The following is a 27,640-nucleotide window of genomic DNA, read 5'->3' on the forward strand; positions in this document are numbered from 1 at the left end:
TATCTTGTGTGTTAGCTCATCTGCTTGTCTCTTTAGACTCTTAACCTGCCAGAACAGTAATCACAGACTGTTACAACAGTACTCGGTCCAGTACAATGAGATCCCTCCGGTAACAGAAGCATTTGGGTACTATCATAACAAATATTTACAAAAGCAAGAACAGAGGTTTATCTTGTTTCCTAAGCAGCAATAGGAAGCATTAACGTTTGGTTATCCCGATTATCCCTGTGGTATATAATCTGCTGTAGTTAGCTGAAGATACAGGTCAATAAGTAATACTGTATTTTGGCAGGTATTCTAAAAATAGCAGCTACCACTTCACAGGTTTTATTTTTGTTAGATACACACTTACAAAACCAGAAAAAGAGCCTCTACATAACTACACTACGAAGGCATTCCCATTAGACTATTTGAAAGCAATAGGTTCAAATAGCTTTAACTAATATAAGTTTAAATAACACAGGGCATTTTTCTTTTGTATCTGCCTAAATACACATCTCATACTACAAAATGAAAGAAATATTTCTTGTCTACCAAAGTCCTGCATAATTAAATGCATTTCCGAGACAGAAGCAATAAGCAGACAGCATCAACACTATACTCTCATTACCTGTTTCCACAGTGTTTTCTGTTTCTGCTGCCTCCAAACCATCCATACTGTCTTCATCCTCCACTGCAGTTTTTCCTCTACTCCGAGGCCTGCAAACATAAGAAGGGAAAACTCTTTTTAAACTGAAAGCATTTTTAAAATTTTGATGTTTAAAATTTAAATTAGGATTTAAATAATTTCATTTTGAGGGATAAATGTCAGCACTAAATTATGTAACATTAAAGCTAACCCATGATTTCAGTCTTGTACAAACTAGAAGTTTCCTCCCCTATTTTCCTGTTCTAGGTAATGTTCTCAACAACGTACACTTGAATCAGCAGTTGCCCCCTTAAGTTTTTCTGATTATTCTTACAAGAAAAATACAGTAACAAACTTTTACTGATCAAAAAATACATTAAATTAGCAAGATTTTAAGATATAAGCATTCTGTTTGCTCCACATAGGAGGTAACTATAGATAGATATGAGAGAACATAATCCAAAATCTGGCCAGTAGTTACAAACACTATAAAATAGATACTGATCCATCCAGAGCATCTGTCGTGGTTTAACCCAGCAGGCAGCTAAACACCACACAGCCGCTCATGCACTTCTCCCCCCTGCCCCCCGCAGTGGGATGGGGGAGGGAATGGGGGGGGGGGGGGGGAAGTAAAATTTGTGGGTTGAGATCAAGACAGTTTAACAAGACAGAAAAGGAAAGGAAAATAATAACAACAACAACGATAAAAGAGTTAGAATGTACAAAACAAGTGATGCACAACGCAATTGCTTGCCACCTGCCGACTGATGCCCAGTTAGTTCCCAAGCACCGGCCCCTGGCCAGCTTTCTCCCCAGTTTATATACTGGGCATGACATCACAATGGTATGGAAAATCCCTTTGGTCAGTGGGGGTCAGCTGTCCCGGCTGTGTCCCCTCCCAACTTCTTGTGCCCCCCAGGCTCCTTGCAGGTGGGGTGGGGTGAGAAGCAAAAAAGGCCTTGACTTAGTATAAACACTGCTTAGCAAAAACTAAAACATCGGTGTGTTATCAACATTATTCTCACACTAAATCCAAAACACAGCACTGCACCAGTTACTAGGACGAAAATGAACTCTATCCCAGCCGAAACCAGGACACCATCCTTGGAAGAAATTTCTACAGAATAATAATGATGCTAAAGCAATTAAATTGAAACACGTATTATTTTCAGTGAAACAAGTATTATGACAAATAAAATAAAATGTTATGAGAGATGACTAGATGTCATCACATTAAAAAAAGTCATCACATGACGACAGCGCATCAAAACTAAAATACCTGGCAGATTTGTTTCAATTTCAACCAAGGTCTGATGGAAAGCAGACAGGTTTGTGCCACAAATTCCAGCCTTTTTTCCCTGCCTGGCTCTTCAGCAACTAGCGTGGTGGGCTGCTGAGAAGCCCAAGCATCCAGATTCCCAGCTGTTCAGCAGCCCATTTGAAAGGGAGCCAAGAGCTTGGCACCTCGCCTCCCAAATTTTCAGGCTACTTGGCAACCCGCCTGGTGTGCTGACAGAAAGCCTGGGAGACCCTGGGAGCTTCTGATTCCAAGTACACAAATTCTGAGCGGTTTGGGGCATCTCGGCAGTTCCAACGTCCCAGAGCTCCCAGGCAACCATTCACCCAACCAACATGCCTTGAATCGGCATGCCACGCAGGCCAGCACACAGGCACCCTGCCTGCCCCCCCCCAAAACAAAACCGCTCCAGTTCCTCTTTCACAGAGGATTCTGAAAGGTTTGGGCTTAGTTCTATGTTGGGGGTGAAAAGGTTTGGGGTTTTTTTTAAAGTGATTAAATCATTCCAAAACCAGCATTTCCTTTTTTTTTGCACAGTCTGTTATAATACTTAAATCTATCCAAACTACTTCCACAGAACTACATCTGCTACACTGGCTATGAAATAAACTCTGTCATGCAACACCTTTGGTTCTCATGGATCAGAGAGGGTAACATGCACAGAACTGGAACCATCTTTTGAGTCTACATGTGTTGTTCTCCTGCTAGAAGAAGAGTGACTGCCTCGGACTACCTAACAAGAAGACCCCGTCAAATTGTGTTGGGACCAGTTTTGTCTCTGCAAAGGAAGAAAAGAAGAATCAAAAACAAGGCTCAAACCAAAGCCTGAACAAACACACTCCATTTACAAAGGAGCTGAGGTGAAGAGCAAAGTGAGAAGAGATGAAAGACAGAAGGACTTTTCGTGACATCCCTATGAAATTTGTTCAGGTCAATGCTGAAAAATGTAGGCACAGTGGAAACCCTAAGGATACAAGGTTATCTATTCCCTAGCCTGCTTCTCTGTAAGCAGTGACAGCATACATGCAACACACAAAGTAATACCCTTCTCAGAGGAGAGAGAAGCCAGCATCCCCTTCAGTTATTTGCCACCTTACAAGCTTCCAGTGCAGTTTCTTAAAACATGTTTCGCAAATATTTAAGCCAGAATAAACTGCACAGCGACCCGAAGAAACTGTCTCATACTCTTCAGCCACCACATCAGCCCATCTACGCGTACGGCAGTAGGTGAACTGGCTGGAAGGTGGACAAGTTTTGGAAGTGCGAAGGCCACAAATGATTCTCGCAGCAGCATCTGAGATCATCACACAGATTTATTCCCATCTGTAATGAAGAGTAGGGAGTAGAGCAAATGGACCGTCATACTCATTGGATGGAATAGGCTCTTCCAACAAGATTGAGATACATCAAGAAAGACATAACGCTCTTCTAACACTTACAAAAACAATGCAGCTGGCAAGAACACAAGTGCATTTAAATATTACATTTCTTGTAGTTCTCCACAACATCCCAGCACATCAGCCAGCACCAGATGAAAGGATGGGAATACAGGTAAGTGAAATCACTTCCCTTGGTGCAGGAATGCTCAAAAGCTTTACGGAACACAACCAGCTAAGACCAGGGATTATTTCTAAATCCTATCCCAATTATTCTTCTACCAACTATCCGTCTGCAACGCAGTTACAAGTTTGTACTAAACCAGGATTACTTTGAAATCATCACAAACATAAAAGGTAATTCTGCTTTCTTCACAAGTACCCCATGTCAGTATTCTCTAACACAACCCTGTAGGTGAAGGTCATTGGATAGTGGAAGATGATGATTGCTTATTTAATAATTTACATACGGCTTTAGATTTTCTATTAAAACTACATTTCATGTATTAAACACCAAAGTACCTCACAAAACCTTTTTAAACATTTTGTTTAAACAAGAGCAATATCCACTCCTTGAATTCCCTACCGTATTTTAGCAACCTATTTAATACTAAGAAAAATCAGAGGTTTCAATTAATTAAACATAATTGCTTCTTTCAGCAAAAGATATAACCACATCTGGTGTTTTCTTGCCATTCCCCTCCCCCAAATATTCTACAAAAAGACTTCAATCATGCAGGTTTTAAATAAAACTGAAGAAGTGGTGGAAAAAATACTGGACTGTATTGTTAACTTATTTTTGCTAGTTACATTCATTGCATAACCATCAGAAGAGATTTCATAGCCTACAAATTTATATTTGGCTTAGAAAAAAAATAATTCAAGTCACAAAACAGTGAAATACACACTGTACTGACAACTGTAGTTTGTTTCCACAGAAAGTGCCATATGAGAAGGCCATATAGCATACCTAATCGTTGCAATCAACATTTGTAATAAGAATGGATTGCTTGATGTTATTTGAATTAAGTTTATACATTTTATTTAATAGTTTTATACATAAAGCTTTTGGCTGGTTTGCATAACACTAGATTTTTCCACTGACAAACCCTGTAAATTTTTTATTTTTCTATTTACTTATTCCACTCCCCCTTAAATAAAGTGGGAAAAGCAACCTGTGCTGTGTTATTCTTCAGGGACTTGACTTCCTCTTCTGAAGGAGGATGCAAAAAGGCTGCTGGGGCAAGACAGTGGCGGGGCCAGCTTTTGCTGCCTTAAAACAATTACAGAACAGCCCGTGACTATTCCCCTTTGCTCACACAAAGCCAGGCAGTACTGAACAATAGTTCAATTGCTATATTGAACACTGTAACCTCAGTTCTGCTCTAGATCTGGAAGCTCAATCCCAAACTTTCTTACTAGGAGGGGTAACTACATCATGCTTTTACATATCATTGCAGAAACCCCATCAGTTCGTGACAGCAGAAGTACCAAACACAGATGAGCCACGTCTCCTACAGCTTACAAACCAAGAACAAAATGTACAGGCAGAGCCTGACCAATACAGACTCTACAAGAAAACAATAAATATTAGTCAGTACAACAGGCAGTGGCCTTGGTACGCAGGCTGAACTGCTGCCAAGGTTTCTGTGACTGGCTTTCTCCCTTGCCTTTTTCCTACAACGGAGTTCCATCTAGAAGGAAAAAACAAAAGCACATCTATTTACGTTTAAAAGAACAGACCCACTGAGAGAAATGTAACTTCTTTAAGTGTTTAAAGCACATGCAGCATTTCATGAAACGAAGTCAACAAAAGACAAAACTACACTTTTTTATGTATATAGGACTCCAGTTGAATGTAATTACTGTCTACAATAATTTTACTCATATTTGCATAAAATGGAGTCATTTATCAAAGTCCTCTGTGACCTACTCCTAAATTTGTTATCAATTAGCTTTCTTAGCTAATGCCTTTCATTAATCTCCATCTTTAAATACACCACAGTAAACAAAAAATCTCTAATTCTTCTCTGGGTAAGCAACTAATTAAATTTAGCCCACAGGAAAAAGAGCCCAGAAAAACCTTTTGCAGGGCTCAGCAGAGCATTAGGTACTCCCTCTGCATTGGGGGAAAGCCTCGCTGAGGCGCTCTCAAAGCCTTACCGACTTTAGTAACTCAGGAAGACCACCAGGCACCCGAGCGGCTTCTGCTGAATTGCATGGAGAGCGGCGCGGATGCACAATGCTGGGAGAAAATGGAAAAGTGTCTTATTCACCTACCAGTAATCAGATATTACTACTTTTTTGTTTTGTTTTTTTTTAAATACATGACATTTTTTGCATGTTTGGGTCTTTTTTTGTTTTTGTTTTTTTTAAGGCAATAGCAATAGCACCATAACCTGACAAGTATACTGTAGATCAAAAGTACATCTTGGATCTTACTCATTCTTTCCACAAAGTGATCAGGAATAAGGCCATGAGCTAACATCTCCTGGGACCACATGAAATAACTGACAAAGCTACTATCCTCAGATGCCTGCAACTGCCAGGCTGCTAGTTTATCATTACCTAGAAGTTACTGCCAGACACCAGTTTCTGCAAATTCTCCCTAAGTTGCTACCAACAAAATCAGGTGACAATTTGTTGAGACCATTCATCAAAAGTACCCAGTGCATTTCGTTTCAGGCTTATAAGAATGTGTTCATACAAACCACTCCAGAGCTTCCCCTCTTTCTCAAATCCTTAAACCTCTAGATCGTTCGGGGAGAAACTACCTCCTGCCTACACTTTGCAAACTGCTGAGCAAAATGATGGTACTAAATATATAAAACAGGGCCAATAACCTTAAAAAGCGGTGTAACATCTGGGATACAGTAACATCCTAAACCAGCACAGATGTCTTGTTAAATGAACATCTGTCCACAGCCTTACCCTAGAAGATGGTACAGGAATGATTTATAAAAAGGTTCAATTAGTGCTGCCGTCAGCACGGCTAGAAACGAATTAATGTTCATAGGACAGTTTCACAAGTGAAAGCTGTTATAGTCTTTTCAAGAATCTTTTTAACAGGTGTGCAAAAGCACATGCTCCCACTATTTCTGAACCGTAAGCACAGCTGTAAAAGCTTAACTATACTTAAGTATAAGCTAGAATACCTAAGGTTCAGCTAGTATCCCTGTACGGAGAGAACCACAACAAGCAAGTAAGAAAGAATCACTTCACAGAAAGATACACAAGGAAAGGGTTTTTTTCCCCCTCTCTGAACACTACTTTTCAATGTAGTCTTTATTACTTCTAAGAGTTGAGAAAATTCTACATCCAAGTCTGGATAAAATGAACAATATGGCTCTGGAAGCAAGGCAGATGCCAGCTCGCTAGAATTAATTTCAATACCTCTAAACACTACAGGCCTAAAATAGGAAACTCACTATCATATTGACTCGTGACTTCAAACTGATTCCGATTTAAAAGATTCTTAGGAGAATTTTTTAATTGAGCAATCAGTAACAGGTGCAAACACTTTCTGCACTTGCCCTCCACAACATTTCCTTTTGGACATTATAAAAAAAGAACTCAACATGTACATTCTTCCTATTTACTTATTATATTAGATATGTGTATATTAAAGGCAGAAGGACCCTGATGTATGGAAAAGATGTGCAACACAAACATCACAAGTGATGCAAAGGTAAAAAAAAAAACTGACCTTTTAGAAACAGAGAGAAGTGAAAGACTGTAGGAAATCGTTTTTAACATCTACAGAACCAGACTTTAATTACAATCTCATTATAAAACTTGCTCAACCTTCAGTTTCATGATTAAAAGATCTCAAAAATATACTTGATATTTCCTATTAGTCTCCCGGTACAATCAAAGAAAAGTGTGTATCTTAATACTTGTAATTTATAAAGTATAATAATCTTTTCATAAATTACTATGTCAAAGAGAAGTGACCCAGCTTACGTTTAAAACCAAAACACTGCAACTTCCCACCTTACATCTCCTTTAAACGGTAAGGATCTAAAAGACATTATTCATTCACTCAGCATTACTCATTCACCCAGGATGTAACATGTTCAGAGCTGAAACTTTTTTCACATCTATATTTTATACAGTTACCACTGAGAGCACTAAACACCTGAAATAAAAAAAATATTATAGTCTTTGAGATCAGGGATGTCGGAGAAAAAGCATAAAAAGAACCTAGTCTTCGCTCCATGATTCTTATCTCAACTTTTCCAGTAGTCCCGTGAAAAGGGAGATTTGTCAAAGATTTCATACCCTACCCAAAGAAATGCAAATAGGAGCCTTTTAAAGATTATTTGTACCTAATGTTGTAGATTCATCTTTCCTTTCGTTCTAGAGTACAATCACTACTGACAAAAAGTAACATAATGCAAAGGAAACCGACTGATGAATGCAGAGCCCTTGAAGAAAAAAAGGCTGTCCCGAGACAGGTTTTGAGTAAAATATCACGTGTCAAAACAAATTTGCATTGCACAGTTCTAACAACAATTTAAAGGCCAACTGAATTAGTACTTTTTTAAGCTGCATTGGGTTTGCGTGCCAAGGTTTTGGTAGCGGGGAGATTACAGGGGTGGCTTCTGTGAGAAGCTGCCAGAAGCTTCCCCCATGTCCGATAAAGCCAAGGCCAGCCGGCTCCGAGATGGACCCGCCGCTGGCCAAGGCCGAGCCCGTCAGCGATAGTGGCAGTGCCTCTGGGAGAACAGATTTAAGAAGGAAAAAAAGTTGCAGCGGGCACAGAAACTGCAGTCGGAGAGAGGATTGAGAAGATGTGAGAGAACCAGCCCTGCAGACCCCCAGGTCAGTGCAGAAGGAGGGGAGGAGATGCTCCAGGCGCCGGAGCAGAGATTCCCCTGCAGCCCGTGGGGAAGACCATGGTGAGGCAGGCTGTCCCCCTGCAGTCCAGGGAGGTCCACGGGGGAGCAGATCTCCACCTGCAGCCCGGGGAGACAGGACCCACAGTGGAGCAGGGGACGAGTGAGGAGTCCTACCCCCGTAGAGGAAGGAACAGCAGAGACAACGTGTGATGAACCGACCCCAACCCCCATTCCCCGTCCTCCTGCGCCGCTGTGGGAAGGTGGAGAAAATCAGGAGTGAAATTGAGCCTGGGGGGAAGGTGTTCTCAAGATTTGGGTTTATTTCTCATTATCCTGCTCCTATTTGATAATAAATTAAGTTAATTTTCCCAAGTCAAGTCTGGTTTTCCCATGACGGTAATTGGTGAGTGATCTCTCCCTGCCCTTATCTCGACCTGTGAGCCTTTTGTTATATTTTCTCTCCCCTGTCCAGCTGAGGAGGGGGAGTGATAGAGCGGCTTTGGTGGGCATCTGTTGTCCAGCCAGTATCAACCCACCACATAAGTAAATGTGCAGTTTGGTTTATCTGTATTTTCAACTTCAACTGCCCTTGCAGTTACCTGTACTATGCGGGTTCTCAGGCCGATACTGGAGCAAAATTACTTTCCATGGGAGACTGAGAAAAGGCAAATAGGATATCCTGCTGGCAGACACTCATCAGAACAGTCTACCTGAATCAAAGGGGCATAATTACTTTAAGAGGAATGCCAGCGCACTGTTGGAAAATCTTAACCTCAACTCAATTTTGCAGAAGGCCACCAGATCCAGGAGCCTGAAGCTACGCTGTTGGGTGATGAGGCTGGTCTGGCCAAAGCGACTGCCTTCAGCGTTTTCTCTGCTCTTCCCTGAAGTTATTTATAGTTGTTCCATTTGAGTCTGGAACTGCTCTTTTAAAAGATAAAGCAGATGAAGACTATCCTGGCTGAAACAGAGCCTTACTAGCAAGACCATAAAATCCTTCTTCCCAACTTGTTACCCATTTGGGAACATCCTCAGTAGGTTGACAAGAAAGATGGAGAGTAACAGCAGCCACAGACCAAACTAGGAGGATTCATTATCATTAACAGTTGCAGGCACATAAAATAATAAACTTTTCACGTGTGCCGATAAAATACCCATGGAGTCACAGCTCTGCTCCACCCAGTTACAGACTGAAGTGTTGAGGCTCAGGCTACTACGCTGCAATGTGCTTCTGTGTACCTTTTTGTGATACCATTACATGAGAAAATCTGAGTTTGATGTTAAAAGTACAAAACCAGGTTGCCTGATCTACATGTATGGACTGTTCAGGTTTGGAGACAGTTCAAATAACAGAATAAAAATCATATAAAAGCCTTTCAGATCTTTCCCATTTTTACTTTTCAAACTGACTATTTAGATATCTGTAAATTCTGGAAGCAAAAATTACTTTTAGTCAAATATGTGTCACATTGACTCAGCAGCATACAGCATCAAAAATTGCTACAGGTTCTCATTTCTCAAGAACTACCTTCCCACTGATAGGTAGTCTTGTCATCTTGACTTGCAGTTTATAGTTTTAGTCCTGTAACACAAAACACGTTACATGCAGATCTTAACCATGACACACATTTCAGAAGTACAAAAATATCTGATGCAGTTATGACCTTCTGACGCATTATGTATTTGCAGTTTTGCACAAACTATATCCTTTACACATTTGTTACCAATGCATTTAGCCATGTTCACCATCAAAATGATGCAAAACAACATACCAGAATTTCAGCAATTTGCAGTTTTTTCTAAAACCTTTTCTGGAACAAAATTGGACAAATCTTTCGGAGCACCAGCAGCTACAAGTAGAGCCATCTGCATGTTTCCAACCCCAGCTAGTTCTGTGTATCTACCTGGCTCCAGACTTGGTAATGGCTATATTCTTATGATACCCCCAGACAACAGTTAGTGTGAGGCTCTTCAATGAATTTGCTAAATAATGCTTATCAAGACCGCTGAATGCTTTCACATGTTCTGTTTTTACAGGCAAGGAGAATGAAATGGCAACACTAACAGTTGAGAGACCACTGGCATTGTCAAAATCACAAATCCTCTAACCTTTGCAAGAGTTTCATGAGTGCACCTGCACCATCAAACACTGTATTTGTCCACACTTCTCTTTCCTCTACGTAAACAAAACTGCATCAAAATATGCTACTGCATCAAACTCTTTTTTTCTTGATGGGTAGTGTAAGCATCCACTTACATACAAACACAAGATTTGTTTCACCATGACGACGGCTATGGCAAGTTTTAACTCCTCCAATCTTGTAACAGCCATGATGCCCATAATTTTTTACCCACAACAGCACCAAGCTCATGTCTTTTTTAAGAATTAAGAATTATCCAGCTACTTGCTCTTTCGTACGTTGCAGGGTTTGCCTACTACTCTCTTCTGAATAGAGGTGGCAATACAATGGTAAGGACTGTAATTCTCATGTCTGGTGATTTCAAGATCCTGTACATGAAATTCAGCAGATCTGAGTCATCGTGCATGAGAAACAGCTGCCAAGTACTTGGAACTTGGTGGAAGTTTTGGTCTCTGTGAACAGATTTTTGTAATTTTAGCACCATTAATTAAGAGTCATTTTCAAAGATTTCCTTTTGAAACTTTGCAGTCTGCCGGAGTCTTACCACAGTAAGATTGTAAAGATTCTTTCAAAATGCATTTGTCTGCTTATGTTAAATATTCTCACCGGATATATTAAGTGCAGGTGCAGACTGTGCTGCCTGTCTTAATACTCAGCCACACACAGTGCAGGTATACAAACAATGGAATGATCTAATACTAAAGTTTTTACTCAAAAAATTATTTTTATACCCAGCAAGTACAGTCTGCATACAATGGATCATAAAGAGCTCTAACCATTGCTTTTATTCGCTGTTAATTCAGTTAGGTTACTCTAAAAAGGATGCAAATATTCAGCTCTTACCTATTATATCAATTTATTTAAGACAAACTAAACTCCACTCACACAGCATCAAGAGGTTTCCAGATCTTACATCTATCAAAATGCATCAGTCAACTCAGAACATCTCATGCTTTCTCATCGAATAAAGCTCAGTTATCTTGTCTCAAATCAAATTTAGTCATGTTTTTAGACCTAATACCAAACACAAGTCTTCCTGTAGATTACATGGAAAATATCTCCATTAATTCTTATGCTTTTGAAGTATTTCTGATCCCACCAATATCACAAAAAAAACCAAACCCTGTCTGTCCCTCAGGTGCATGTTACAGGATTCCCTGAGAAAGGCATCTGTCTTCCGATTTCACGTGAACTTCTGCTTGCGAAAGGCGATGAACAACCTACAGGCAACCATATCAGTGTATTTCCCTACTGCTTCCCCCAACAAGCATTTAAGCTTAAACTAGAAGGATCAGGACATGAAAGGAACGGCAGTACCCAAAGTAATATAAATAACCTGCTTTTATGCAAGATGCTGACCTAGAACACATTAGGTAGAGTTTTATTAATAATACTCAAATTAATTGATGGCATGCAAGAAAAGTAGTTCTTGCATGTTAACTACAGTTTGTCATTATCCATCTAAAATGGATTTAGACAGGAAAAAAAAACAGAAGAGAAATGAATGTCATGTCACCACATATCTTTTCCATCTGTTAGCACCCTTAGTGCTCCTTATAAAGAAATGCATTTTTATTTCAGATAATGTCAACAAGTATTATGAAATATTTTTCTTTCAATAAAACTGCTAAACCTAGGAAAGCCAAAGGGAAAAACACAAGATCTGCTCACTAATTAAAAATCCATTAGAACTTATTCAGAAGGCTTTGAAAACCTCAAAAAAATAAAAATAGACCTAAAAAGAAAATGGGCAATGTAATCAGATGGGTGTCAGTGTAAATTTATAATTCACATGAATTGTTTTTCTTCACAAAATTGTTTTCAAACTAGAAGTAAATCCTAAAAGCCAGATCATGGAAACTATTTTTATACCAGAGTAAATAAAACTCTGGAAATACTATTGTGAAATATAAACAACAATACAAGTAGCATAATAAGTAACGCTCCGAAGCGCAGTCACAATTAATACAAGTCTTCAAACTTGTTTAAAAGCTCCTGTATAAACAGATGCATCAATCTCTAGGGGCACGGATAAGGCAGAAATGCTGCATTCTGCTAACAAAACTGTCCAACACTTTTTTTCCATCCCTGAAGAGGATTCTTCTAACCTGGAGACACAAATTTGCCTTCTGACAATTACAGATAGGTTACAAATAGCCCCAAATAATTATAATAGAGAACTTTGAATCTTCTATTCAAAGGACTGTTAAATTACCATCTTTATGTGGGATAATGATCATTGCTATACACCAATGTTCTCAAAATTTCACTACTTTTTATTTGAGACCACTACAAACCATACCAAGCTACTTTCTCTGTTTCTTCTCTATGCCAGTCTCCTGTCCATTAAGATTAAATACGTAAGTTCACAGTATTTTTTTAGAACTGTTATTCCCTCATTTGTTTAATTTACCTTTTTTTCATGTTTTTCTTTAAGGGCATGTTAATAAATAGATGGGTTTTCCAGTACTTGATGCTAGAGGAGCTCTACTACCTGATCACCTCCTTCACACACACCCCCCAGCATCAGATGAGATCAGGCTATGACAGAAGTGCTACCAAAAGAATGATCTACTGCTCAGCCTACGTCATACGATACAGGTCAGAGTTATAAACAAAATTGTATCTGTGTCACACGATAGGGGCACGTATCCAGCGAACCTTGTTACAGCAACTACTACAATGGAAGTCATCCAAGAGGACCAACTGATACCTCCAGGTCAAGTTCCTTTGAGGCCATCATCCAAGGACACGCAAGCAGTAAGATTACTCCATTTACTGCACTGCAAGTTGCAAAAGGTCCTCAAGTTCTGCGACTTCTCTCCAGTTCCACAGATATCCTCAGTTTAAACAGGCAAGGAAATGTGTTTTTAAGGTAATAGGAAATTAATTCTCAAAATTATGTTCAGTATGGAGAAAAATGCCAAAAATGTTCAAGATTCAAACATGCTAACCTGAAGACATAGAAATAATGTTAAAGCCTAAGAATTAACACAGATTGCATTTATACACTGCAAAACATAGCTAATTATCATCCAGATCAGTTATCCTATTTCATTCATTAAAGGTTCAAGAACGTTTGTGCTGGAAGCAGCAAGGCAGAAGAGCAATGATAGGAAAGAATAGCTTGAGAAGGAGGAGAAGGAATAAAGCAACTGAAGCTTCTTTTGGTGACTAAGTGATGCTGTCTAAAAGGATTTGGAAATTACAATGTGAATCACTCCATAACTTTTTTCAGAGCCCACCAGAAAAAAAAGTCATGAAGATAATCAGAAATGATGCTGAAGCTGATTTATAATGGGACTATTTGTATATTTACCTGATCTTTTCTGAGCATAGACCTTCTGGAATGACAGCTTCTTAGGTATTTATACTTTTATTTCAGCTTGCTTTTTACATATATACATATGTTTCTAATTAACATTTACAGCATGAAAACTCAGTTCTACTCACCAGACCACATAGCCTCAAAAATTATCTTAATCAAACCTCTCAGAAGTACTTCCAGGTATCAAAAGCTGGTAGAGCAGCTCTGAAATAGCTATGCTTGCAACCACTTGTAAAGATGACACAGCCAGGGAAGCACAACACATGGCTAGGCATAACTTACGGCAGCCCTAAGGCTACTCAGATTTACCCCAGTACTTGGTATCATGACAGGACAGAGCAGGGCCTATTTCACAGTTTGGCCACGCAGAAATTTCAGCAATAAAATCATTAACTTTTCTTACAGTATTACTTTGGTGTAATTTTTTTTTTCTGTATTATTGCACACCGAAATGTCTCCTTAAACTATCTGAAAGCCTTCATGATGACAGAAGAATTATAATTGAGGTATACTATGTCCTCTGAATCTTACAAACTATTTGTATTTTGCGATTAATGTATTAAAGATCAATTAGAAAAGAATCTTCGACCACAAAGATACTCAACCTTTATTACACCATCCATGAAAAAGCTGCTAAAGAGAGTGCTATCAAAACAGAAGTCTAACGGCTCACAGACTCACTGGGTACAATGCCAGAATCATTATCACGCGCGTCTAATATCCATAAATATCACTCAATAACTGTAACTGATTGAAGCCCATCTTTCAGAAAGGCTCTCACTTTGCCATACCCTTTGTCATTTGTTCCTCCTTATGAATTCATGCTCATTGCCTACGTGAACTTCTCTGGTTTCAGTTTTCCACCCCTGGCTTTTGTTGTACCTTTTCCTGTTACATGAAGGAACCCTTAAGAACTCAGTATTTTCTCTGCTGGAGACATTATCCACTGTAATCAAGCCACTACTTAGGTTTAGGGTTTGGATTCCCCACTCTCCCATAACCTAACAGACTGAGCACCTTTACCTTCCTCACCAAAAGGATTTTCTCCAAGCTTTCTACAATCTTTGGTCCACTTCATGACTTCTTCCCAACATTTCGGTCCTTCAATTGTGGGTATCTGAATCACATTAAAATGGCAGCAGCCCATCTCACAATCTCTGCGACAAAGAGAGCTACAGGACACAGCCACAAACATCCCACACTCTAAATCTCTTTCCAGAAATGATCCTTTCCAGACTGTAGCCCCATCCCACACCTCTACATGGTGACACCACCCCTCTTACTTTTTCTGAAGAGCATTTTGTTTAACTGTGCTTAATCCAAATCCCACTTTTGCCTCTTCCCTATGCTCATCCACGTCATTCCATATACAGATTTCACCAGTAGTAATTGTTATTAATAATGACTAATACCAGACTTTATTGCTGGAGGACCAACCAAAAAACCCAAAGCAAGGCAATGACAGTTCCCAAAGACAACAAAGTGCTTGGTCAGCCAGCTCTTAACCCAATTACGGTAGGCTTTATTCCACTGAATAATTTAAACAAATAGTTTTAATCAGAATATAAAACACTGTTAGGCTCAACACCTTTAAAGAAATCCATTTATGTTACATCTTTATAGAAAACTATGGATAAAGGCTCACATCAGATGAACTAATATGTACATCAAAGGCAACTTCTAAAACTCACACAGTGGATAAAAGATGGGATGAAAAGGAAGGGAAGGAATAAGAGCAAGAATACCAAAGCCTCTAAAGAATGTAGTAAATACATTTATTTACAAAATAAAAAGTTAGAAGCCATCAATTCTCCACAGCTCTTTATCTTTGTATATTCAACCATCAAGGCATGTACTACAGCCATCTCAATCACAAGGGACTTGCTCTCCCAAAAAGTTGCGCCTTCTACATCCTCGTGAATTTAGTGGGAACCATGGGATTTCACCATCTCACAGAAGTGAGCAGCATGTTTTTCAATATACTTTGTAGCATACTAAAATATTCTATTGAAATTATGAGATATAAAAAACAATTACTTTATTGCTTCTTGTAACTTTTTCACTGTAAAATTCAACTCCAAGGTAGTAATTGGCAGGGACAAAATTATGTAGCAATTAGGGCATGACAGTAAAAGCAAACAAGAACTGAAAATGGGTTCGACACTTCTGGTAACAAGCAGGTAATTATCACAGCAGCTTGAAAGGGGCATAATCAACCAAACTGACATCATCCCTCCCACATAATAAAATGTGAAATCCCTTTACGTGCAGTGTAGCTCTTACACACAGCTGGTAAATGCTGCTAGTCTAGTCTCGATGTCTGTGTCTGCAGAGCAGCTGAGGTTACATTTGGGACAGTTCAACAGTGGATAATTTTATTTATTTACTTAGAATGATAATAACTATTACATGTTTTCATCCATTGTGCACTACAGAGATAATTTCTAGAGAACGGTATTTTATAAAAATACCCTCTCTAATTTTGTTTTCAAAGTTCCTAGAATATAGAAAAAAATCTCTAAAAGGCACAGTTACCGTTACACCACCATCTACAAGGTAAAATAGGTTAATATTTTCTATATAAAAATAGGAAGTTGCTAGTTTTAAATATGCTAAATTCTTAACTACTACATTTCACCAACCACACTCTTCGCCCCACCCATGACGCATTTTATCTAAACTTAGGTGTGAGCATTAACTGTTGTCTCAAAGCAGCACTATCCTGTGGACGTGCCTGTTCATACCATCACAAAGTCTAGCTGCATCACAAATGGTAACGCATTCATCTTCATAACATATTTGAGGTAATTAAAAGACGATCTGTAAAAAACATTCATTTGTCTGCTGTCCCCTTTCAGCATTATTTTATTGCGAGATTCTCTCTCTCATCAGCGCAGTGTTTGGAAAACCCATCAGCCCTGCCTGGCTCAATAGCAGTTGTTTCATCTGTTAGAGGAGGTTGGCGGGGAACCTCCTCCTCGTTTTTCCGCATTTTGTCTATTCCTAACCTATGTTCCTCTTCATTTTCTCTCTCCTTGTGTTGACAAACCCATTTACCTCCATACTGTCTGTCAATACCATTAGCTTGCTCCTTCCGCCTTCTTCCAGCTCATTAACAACAGCAAGGCTGAACCCAACACTAATCCCTACAGTCTGGCGTTAACTATTTCTATCCAGCTCCAATCTTTTAGATGGGTTTCGTTGCTTGTTTCTTGGATACAAGCAGGTTCAAAAGCCCTGGAATTGCAGCTCAATTTGTATTGATTTTTCAAGTCAAATTTCCACAAAACATTTACAGAGTACCTCTACCTATCATTTTGTAAACTGTGCTGCAAGTACCATAAGTAAAATACATGAATTATTAACACTTATTTTCTCATCTTTAAAAGCTCAGCACTAACACATCACAACACAAATTCTTTAGACAGCTGTTATCTTGAGCAATTTTTTTGTTGTTGTTATCTTGAGAAATCTATTTTTTTTGCAGAAAATTCTCACAAAGATAACCCAAAGCTGGGTTCCTGGATCTCAACTTTTGAAAAGTACTAAGGTAATTTTGAATAACAGTATTATTTTCAAAATTTAAATTTGATGAGCATGTAGCCTAGACATGGCAGGCCTTGACTGGTGGAAGGTTTAGTTTACTGGCAAGTGAAACAGATGTAGGCACAATAGGAGACACTCAATCTCCTGTACATTACTGACATGATAAAAGGTGTTAATACTGTACCAAATCTTGTCTTTTTTTTCTGCATATCTGAACCATTTTAAATCTCAAATTACTTACAAAGGTTAAAATTGTACAAGATCTAAAACTTTTTCGAGAATCCTGTTAACTAGAAAAATATGATAAAAGCACAAGTTTACCAATTTAAAACTGTACCATAGAAAGTGAAAGGAAACATTGTCCTCAAAGCTAAAAAAGTATACTAGGTCAAAAAAAAATAATAATTTTTTAAACCCAATACACTTTATTTTCAAACCAATTGCCACTGATGAAACCTCTCCCTTTTAAAAGCAACGCTTCTCTGAACACTACGATTTTACTATGAGAATCTACAAATATGAAAAATACCTTTATACAAAAAGCTAGCACAGGTCAAAGTAAAACTAACAGGACTTGGACAATGGTCAAATATTCACCTGAAGTAACACCTAAGCCGCACATACCCTTTACAAATCGAGGTTATACTGTCACAAGCGAGTTCGCAGCCAGGTTCTCCACGCAGGCATGCTAGCAGTTGCACTGGCAGAGGAACAGGGCTGAGCAGCTGCAATAAAAGGCAACTGCCTAAGTCACTGCTGCCAGCAGAACAGATCTCTGGAATCGTGGCCTTAAATGCCCTGTAAATATAAAGCTAACTAGAAAGTTTCCATTACTAAAAAAACACGGGTAGGTAAATTACCAGAGAACAGTTCATCAGAAGTGATGAGGTGGGAAACCTTCAATAACCTTCACCACCTTTTCTCCACCTATCTTTGTTCCTTTTCAATGACAGATTCTACTGGAAATGCTTTTCTGCTGCAAATCTAAGAAAGCTACAGCAGCATCCAGAATCTGCAGCATTCAGCCTATTGGAAAATGGATATTCTAGGATACTTTAGTTCTCAACTTGGGAGAAAATCTAAGATACCCAGAAGTTTCAGGCACCAATGTTCTGGCCTACAAGCTGCAAAACAAGCACATAAAGTCATCTGATAGAGGAACAAATAGTGGTTTTCTTTTTCACATCTGGATCCTACGGTAAAGGTAACATGGTTGCTTCAATGTCCCCAAGGGAAACTTTCTTCATCTCAACAGCTGGAAATAATGTTTTGTTGGAGGAAGTACAGTATTTTGAAGTAGAGATCCTCCCAGTAAGAGCTCTGAAAGGATGCCAGGCAAACATAAAATTAATAACAACACCAAAAATTTTACCTTCCCTAAATACAGACACACCCCAATGCCTTACTTTCTTATATCCAATTCTATGGCCCAATTTGCAGATATGTTGAGGGTTTACCTCTTCCAAAAATGAAATCAAAAGTTAGGGTTTAGCTTCGCTTGAAAAATAAACACAAACTAGGGCTTCAGTCTCACTAGACACACCCCACATCAGCACGATCCAACATTTAATTTATTATAGAATAACACTAAGTTGGTAACACACAGCATAAGAACTTCAACTTAAAGAAAAAAAAACCACAGAAAAAAGTGTTCTACCATTAAAAAGCACTGCTTAGCAATGCCACTGAACTAATTTTAAGCTTAAATAAAAACTATCACCAAATACAAACTTTATTAGCTAAATAAATTTCTGTTGTTTCACTTCCAAATCAAATGAAATAACTGTTTAAATGCTTAGCCTTGGATGTGCACAGTAAAATAAAAATACATGAGTCCAAGAGCCTGACTCAAAACTATCACGCTTGCATGTGCAGTGCTGAGTAATTAACCTATGTTCTTTTTCAAGAACTGTCTGGAAGCCCTTGTGCCTTTTATGCTTTCTGTTATCAGTATCCTTCAGAAAATTTGGATTACAAGCCTATACAATTCTATATGATTATGAAAGCTTTTTTTTTTTCCTGGATGAAAAACTACAAATTCTGTAGATTTCTTCATGAATTCTTGTTCTGAATAATTGTTCTTTTTTTTTTTTTTTTTTTTTTTTCAATTTTCCTTGGCCATAAAATTCATATTCAGGTTTATTCAAAAGAAATCACAAAAACTAAAACTGTTAAATGTAATACCTAATAAATATCTCTGCATCATCACTACAAGGCATGAAAGAATCCATCAATGGCTTTGATTTTTTAAAATTAATTACAACACGTCTTAGAAGATATACTGCTGAAGAATGAATCAGGGGGAAGAAAACCCTGAAAAATTTCATACATTCCTAAAGATCTCAGATAAAAATAAATTTGCTACCCTACTACACCAGCTGCAAAATTCAATCTCTGCTACCTTGCACATACTTGAACATTATACGAACTGGGTTTCGCATCATTAGGAAAAATCATGGGCAAAATACAATGATGGTCTCATATGCTCCTTACAATCACCTTAAACGCTAAGAAAGGTTTCTGTTTCTTTTTATCAAGCAGTTGCTCTGAGTAAGGAAAGCAAGTACTGATGTTCTTAACACACAGAAGAAAAACTTTTAGCTTTATAAGATACTGGTTTCTTAAGAGACACAACAGAAACTACCAAGGCCAACCAATTCTTCTACATGACAACTGTATTAAATGTACTTAAAATAAATGTGACTCGGATAAGCAGCTACTACCAGTTTACAACAGGAACCCTGTTTGAATAAAGCAAAATTTGTTACAGTATTTTCCTACAACCAGATTGAATTAAAGCTAAGGAAAACAGTCAAGCTCCTGTTACACACTTTTAAAAATAAATTTATAAAAGAAGTATGTCTGAAGCCACATCTTAAAAAAATTAACAGCCAACAAACTACTTAGAAATTTTCATCCTATTATTCAGGAAGATCTAAGAATACCAAAATATTTTTAAAACAATAATAGAAAGTCAAGAGTTAAGCCACATTAGAAAACCCTCCCTTAAAGCTTCCAGTTATTGCAATACTTCTTAAGGCAGAGTTTCACGACAAAAATACTTTTTTTGTGCGGCAGAGACATACAAAAGGATTCTTCGGGATGCCAAACACTTTCAGAACTCTCCAGTGATGACTCATCCTGTTATGTATACAAAGCTTTCATTAAAAAAAAAAAAAAAAAGTCATTTGGCATCATTACAGATCCTCAGTTAGCAATCTTCAACTTAGTGTTATTTCTTGTACAAAGTATTCTAAACACTCTGCAATAAAGTATTCTGGTATGCTAATTTTGGGGGAGGAAAATGTGCAACTTAACTTGAATGGCCTTTCTTACACAGAATTTCTACTCTAGTTCACAAAGTGCTCCAAGATGGCCTCGAATACAGTTTTTAGCCAGACAGAAATTCTTTGTTGCTCCATGTCCATTCCTTGCCAGTTGCGCTCATCAACTATTTTGCCAAAACAAGAAAAATAAGTGTTTCAAAATGAGTCTTGATGAGTGAAACAAAAAGAATCCCTTCTTAAAAAAAAAAAAGGGGGGGGTGTGGGGGTGTGGGCAGGGGAGGGGGAGTTTAACTGCTCCTAAAATCGTTGAAAGCATTCCTTCTGGCTATCTCCTTAGAAGTGTCGTTTTGATCCCCCCAAAATTGTATTTACTTATTCAGATAATCTGTTGTACTGCAACAAAACCACAATAAACTAAAAACTGCCACATAGGTGCAAATAATTGTAATGAACTATACTACTATACTGACAAGTATTTGCCAGTAAGACAGCTTTTTTATATATAACTTCTTTGAAATGTGCTGGTTTGGTTTTTTTTTTTAATTGGCTGTTGTTTGCTTTACACATACACATGAATGTTTGCAAGATGTACTAGAAACCAGAAGCTTCCCACAGCACTACATACAGCACAAGCATCCTACACTTTGCCCCATCAAGTGTTGGATCACGTCTTTCCAGACCAGGCTGACAAGTCGAGGGTCATTTTCATTCATGCCTGTTCATCTTCCACCTGCAGGCAGAAGGCAGCCATGTACAAACCCAGGTAACAGCAGCTGTGGAGCTTTAAATCAAACACACATTTACCTTCCGAAACTCATCTCAAGATTCACTTTACACAGGCAGCTAGTCTGGAGTTAGCAACCCTCCCACAGTATCGTCTGGCCAAATTCAAACAAACAAGCAAGATGGAAATAATTTCCTTTATGTTCAATCCCTCCAGCCACTCACTTCTCTAATAATTCAGTTCCTAGTGTTGATCCTTTTCTAAATATGGCCACATATGCATAAGAAGCAAGCCTCTGTGCCAGCTATGCAATTTCTCTTTCCCACTGGGGACACACTTTCCAGCATCTCAGATGTTTTCAGAACATACACCTCCCCCACCACTGCCACATATACATTTTATTTTATTTCTTATAAACGCCTCTTACCCACAGTAGTTACGAGTGCCAAATCATCTGATTTCACAGAGTGTCAAAAGAAAAGCCAGATCTAAGAACTTATATAGCATTTTCTATCCCTTCTTCTGCAACACATTGATTTGGAAATAATACTCTTCGTTTGCTCAAATTCCAGTGACCACAGGAAGTCAGCTGTCCCTCTCCAGTCATTTATGCTGATCATAGGACTTGATCAACTATACCATCTTTCTGTTAAGTTTATGCTTTCCATAGGTACTGTCAAGGCTATACCTGATCAAAGATACAAATTAGATTTGTCGATTCATGCTATGAGTCTTTGAGCTTGAAGCATACTGATTTCCATGTTTCACGAAACATAAACCTGAAGAACAGCCCAGTTTTTTCTACTTCCAGACAAGATAAGAACACTTGTCTTAGAAAGCATAACTAAATCCTTTTGATTTTTTAAATTTAGTCATTTTTGTTATTCTCTCATTATTTATGTACTACCATAGGTGGTCACGGCAAATTACAAACATAATTTACGCTGGTTCTCTAACTGTAAGACTAGCTTATTAATGAAATTAAAAAGAAAAAAAAAAAGAACAGTCTTTGACAGTTAAAAAGCAGAGGTATAGGAAAACAAGAGACCTCAGTCAACAGGAGCTTCATATTTCATATTTGTCTTTAGAAGACTACATTTTAAATGAAAGCAGACACCATTTTCATTTACTCGCATTTAATCACCAGTTGATGTAAGAGGAGAGATGAATAACGGAAAGGCAGCTGAACGCAGTGCATCTTCAGCAGAGGTTTCAATGAGGCTGGGGTTTGGGGTGGCGAACAATCAGCCTCACAAATTCAAAACACACAGCACAAACATAATGGAGGGTCCAGCGCAAAGCATGGGCTTGGCTCCATCTAACAAACAAAAGGGGATACTTTAATCATATTTTAATGAGGGCTTGCACGTGACCTGGTCCATTAGATACTGAAAGGCTGCTGCAGTTACCATACAGCCACCTTGGCATTTGGTGGCTAATGCTCAAACTGGCCACTACAGTACCCTTGAGGAAGGAAAAATAAATAAAGCTGCAGCAGCTTTGGTTGATAAACAGTATTAATACACTGGGGGGTTTAAAGATCTGTAAATCCACAGACATCAGTATTATCAAGTGTGAAACCTTAACTTACCAATAACCAGTTCTACCAGGAAACATAATCTGCTGAATAATTAAGTCCATTTATGGTATACATAAAACAGGTTAATCATACAGATACAAATATTATTTAACTAACAGAATGAATCAAAACCTAAGCTATGTAATATAGACATTTAACATCAGAAAACAAGATCCCACAATTCCTTAAGGCTGCAAAAAGTGAAAAAATGTACCACCCTAAGAACGATGAGAAAACTTGCTAATAGTCCAGACATCCTGCTTTTGGAGTCCATTTGTCTCTTAATGCCTTCAAAAAGCAGTCCCATTGCATACACACAATTTTTTCAGTTTAAATAAATTTTCACTGATGTAACCCGGTGCTCTCAACTAGGTCTTTGGTATTTGTGCACCTCTTTGAAAAGTACACAGTCTGTTTTTCCCACACATACATTTTCATGCATCTTGATAATTATAATCACAATTCACACCGAAAAGGTGATCACAGAATTAGCATTTACTGTCTCTTCCAACACGTACTACATGGCACTGATGCTAGTAGGTAGAAGGTTCAAGAAAATCCCAAGTAAAACCAGCTGTTCTTCTCACAATATGCAGTTCAACTGTGGTACTCCATGCTCAGCATGGGGAAAGTTTGTGTGATCGAGGCTGGACACATTCAAAGGAGATGCCTAACGCTCAACAGATCTAACACAGAGATACCATCCTTGACTCCAGAAATCCCACAATTCTTTCCCAAACTTCCACAATTGATGGTTCAGGAAAGTAGCATTAAAAAAATCACTCTTTTCTTATTTTCCTTCCTAGGAATCTGCTATTAGCCACTGCAGGAAACATGACTATAGGACATACAGATCTCTGATCTGACCCAGTATAGCTGCTGTTGTGAAACAGGTATTTCTCCGTATTACCTTACAAGCAGTCTCTGAACCAAGAGCTAGGAAAACAAAGCTCATCATATTGCCCAAATTACTGTCACACCTGAAGACTGATCTTTAACAACACTAACCTTCATTTCCAGCCTGGTATTCAACATCCTGAACTGTGAACAGTGAACATGCAATTATGTAGCCTTTAGTGGTTTATAAAAGTTTCATTCCTCCAAAGACTTGTTCATGATTTCTGGTGTCCAGAGACTCTAATGCAGTCTTACAGAGAATCAGTTCTGCATGGTGGGAGGCAGAGGGGGGCAGGAAAAGCAAAGAAAATGTCTGAGCATTCTATATACCTTCCCATTCAGTAGATGGCTTATTAGGATCTTTGTCCATGCTGTATTGAAAAGACTTTACTAAGTGGCATATATAAGCCTTATTCCTTAGTCAGGCAGTTATTATCTACCACAGTAAAACAAACAAACAAAAAAAAACCAACCAAACCTCAGGAACAGCAAGCTTCATGTCATACAATCATGCTTTTCAACAAGATGCTGTCACAGTCAAAAACACCTACTTTTCTTGTATTTAGGCAACACTAAGTTCTTCTGGCAGCTCAATGGGTTCTCCTAAGTCACCAAATACCTTGCACAGCCTCAGAAATAACCTAAGCTTACATGTGATGTCACTGAAGAAAGTTAGGTGACATTTTGCTGCTACCTTCTTATTTGAAGTAATATCCAATCCTAGTATACCAGCATTCTAACCTTACTTTTTGCAGGGAATCTGTAATTTTTTGCTTCATATGGTCAGTTAAAAGACTAGGGAGAGAGATTAGGAGGAGTTTACTTTGCCCCCCGCCCTGGATCAAGTAATAGAGTTAAGTAACAAACAAGCTCCTGGACACAAAAGCTCTTATTTGAATACTATGCAGATTCCCCAGTCTTTGAAGTTAAAGCTGTGAACCTATCTGAGAAGACACGTAGACACTGCTTGTAGAGAGGGCTGAGGGAAAGGTCCCAAGAGGACAACCATCTTACGAAAAGATATGGAGTAAAAGGCAACTTATTATCTGTGGAAGACAATGTGAGGTGAACTTTAAGGTAGGGCTGCAGGGAAGATATTAAGAATATGATTGTATTTTGTAGTTTCTCAGGCTCATGACTTCGACCATCCCACAAGTCCTAATTTTCAGTACCCAGGCTCATCTTTTTGATTAAATTTGGCATGCATCTTTGAATACCAGGACCAAAGAGTTAAGGATAGAGTTTTATGAGAAACAGTTGGTGTTCACTGACAATGAGCAAGTTCATCCTCATACCTAAAAGTTGCTTTATTTCATCCAACCACTTTACATGAGGATGTGGTGAATATTCTTGAGGAAATCTGGTAAAAGACAAAGTGTATTATGCAGAATCCTGCAATGTGGGTGATTCTGTCTTGGAGTGCATGTACCAGGGTGGTGATGGAGCTCTGTCGGCAAATTTCACTTTCACTGCTCACGTACAATCTGGGTATAGGATGACCTGCAGAAAGTTTGCTTCTGCTAAGTTTAGCAGGCTTAGAAAGCTTTTGGAAGGACTGGAAAGGAGAATCCAGGACAAATTATTTCAAGATATGTCTTCTTTCAGTATAGGTTGCAACCACTGAAAAGATTCTATAAACATTTTGGACTCCAGATGCAGAAGGTGCTTTCTGTACTGACATTAAGTGCTTATGAGGCAGCTAGGCACTTTGTGAAAAAGCAGCATGTATTTCCTTATGCGTGCCTAAAAGCTCACCTGTTTTACCCAGCTACAACAGTTTTACGAAAGATGCAATCACTGTCCCCATCCTTGCTTCTTCTATAGCCTTAACAGAAATAACACCCCCACCGCTGCTTTTCTGCCCCTAACTATACCACTACGGCACACCTTTCAAACTCCTCACAAATAATTTCAAGCTCAGAGGATGCTACAGAGCAGTCTGAAAAAATTACCCTTACAACCTGCTGAAGAGACTACAACCATAACTGGCTTTTCTATTACAAAGAAGATCTTCAGGACAGTCTTCCCCAGAAAAAGTCTCCTACAAATCTATGTTACTTACCAGGAGAGCCAAAAAGTAGCTCTTCTTCATCTGCTTCCTGGCCTGAAAATTCTGGCCCAGGAGATGGTGAGAAGGACAAGGATAGGATGTGGAGTCCTAGGTGCAAAATTATTCAGCCCTACATCGCTCTGATAAAATTTAACACATAATATCAGTGCTTATGATGCTACTGTGTGTTTGATGAAACTGTATATTAGACAGTAGGCTGGGTCTCAAGAGGCATGAAATACACATCCAGCTCAGGAAGACGACAATCAAATAAGCCCAGTTCTCGCCAAGTGGCCTAGACATGCCCTTCGATTTTTCTTCTCTACACACTACAGAACTGTGATTCTTGTCAGTATCTGGAAGCAGTGAGAGTAAGACATGACTAATTGACCAGTCAAAGAATGGTACGGAAATCAAGAACAAGTTTATGCAATTTATAATTATTATGATTTCAGCTTAGCACTGTTTCACAAAATCTAAGTTGACAGAAAACTAGTCTCATGTTTTCTTGAAATTTGAAGAACAAAAAACTATTCTGCAATGCCTGGTTCATTGTTTCTAAAGCGTCCTGTTCCCCATGCTTTCTGATCACACAGAGCGGCAATCGGTTAGCACTATTCAAAACTGTAGATACAGAATGGACTGTACTATCAAATTCTTTCTTATACTGATGATCATTTACTCATGACTTTTATTTCAACGGAAAACTTTCTATGGACTTCAGTTGTCTTTGAAACAGAATTGTGTACCTTAGAGAATACCCTATCATCCTGATTAATAATTAAATGAATCCATACAGTACTTATTCACTGACAGTTCTTTATTTGGTGGTCCAGAGGCATCAATAATGAAAACTCCTCCCTAGTACTAGTGAAGCTGTCAGCAGCAGACATTGAAGATTAGGCAGCCATAGGAAAACAAATAAATATATAAATATAACATATATTAACTGTATGTAGGTCTACCAATGACCAGGAGAACTACCTCCCCCTAACCTTCATTTCTCCCAGCTATCACCAGAGGAAACAGTAGCAAACAATCTTCATCAACAGGGGCGATGGCAGCAGATGTCACAACTGGCAATAGCAATTTCTGGCTATACACCACAGTTCAGAAACTCTGGCTTTCCGGTAACATACTAAAGAGAAGTTAACTCATTTCAAAACATCCCCAAGGGAGGCAATAGAACTGCCTAAAATAGTAGCTATTCACCGATTCAGCATTAGGATTCCAAAACTTTCTATGGAAAAGTGACATAACCATCTCAGTAACTGAACCATGGTCGTCAAGACAGATTCAATAGCTACATGCGTTTCCAGAAAATGAAAGAGAGAGAATGATTAACTTATGAACTCCTCATAGTTAAACATTCTACATCCTTCTAGGTGGATTTTACTACCCAAAGACAAATATATGGGGGGAGTAGGAGGAGATATATTTAATTATTTTACATTTTGTAGACTAATACATAAGCTAACCAAATATAGAGGCCAGACCCCTCCCCAGTCCAGTTTCAAGAATTTGTTCATGCAAGACTGTACCCTGATCCACACACAAACCACCTCAGAAATCTTGCAGGCTTCCTCACCATCACTCTCTTCTTCCAAGAACTAGACTGCAAATTGTAATAGCTGCTATTTCTGGAGCTGCATAACACTGTCTTTATATCGTTCTTTAAACTGTTTATTTTTCTTTAATTAAAAATCTCTGCTTCCTTTAACAAGGCAAAACCAGAAGATGACAAGGGACAAATGGAAGGGAAAAAATAGTTAAATACACATGAAAAGAAAGACTGTGCACAGACAAGCTACTGCACCAAGATGGATTAAGGTGAAAGAGAGAGACTGAAGTCTATGCTTCTCATCCTCAACATTCCACCCGTCTTCAAGATTACGTTCCCGTAACTCTGGATTCCCCTCTTCTGATCACTGCAAACCCATGATTCT

At 38.5% G+C, this 27,640-nt stretch overlaps 1 protein-coding gene across 12 annotated transcripts in view; it reads right to left on the minus strand.

Annotated features, from left to right (window-relative positions):
- The window catches only part of KMT2C (lysine methyltransferase 2C), a 200,558-nt gene that overhangs the window by 148,461 nt on the left and 24,457 nt on the right, over nucleotides 1-27,640 (minus strand). For all 12 annotated transcript variants that reach the window (XM_075045134.1, XM_075045077.1, XM_075045086.1 and 9 more), the window contains one exon: nucleotides 611-699. In XM_075045134.1, the coding sequence (XP_074901235.1) occupies nucleotides 611-699 (89 nt within the window). The remainder of the gene's footprint in view (nucleotides 1-610; nucleotides 700-27,640) is intronic.

Source organism: Buteo buteo, chromosome 2, assembly GCF_964188355.1.
Source record: "Buteo buteo chromosome 2, bButBut1.hap1.1, whole genome shotgun sequence".
Classification (NCBI taxonomy): Eukaryota; Metazoa; Chordata; class Aves; order Accipitriformes; family Accipitridae; genus Buteo; species Buteo buteo.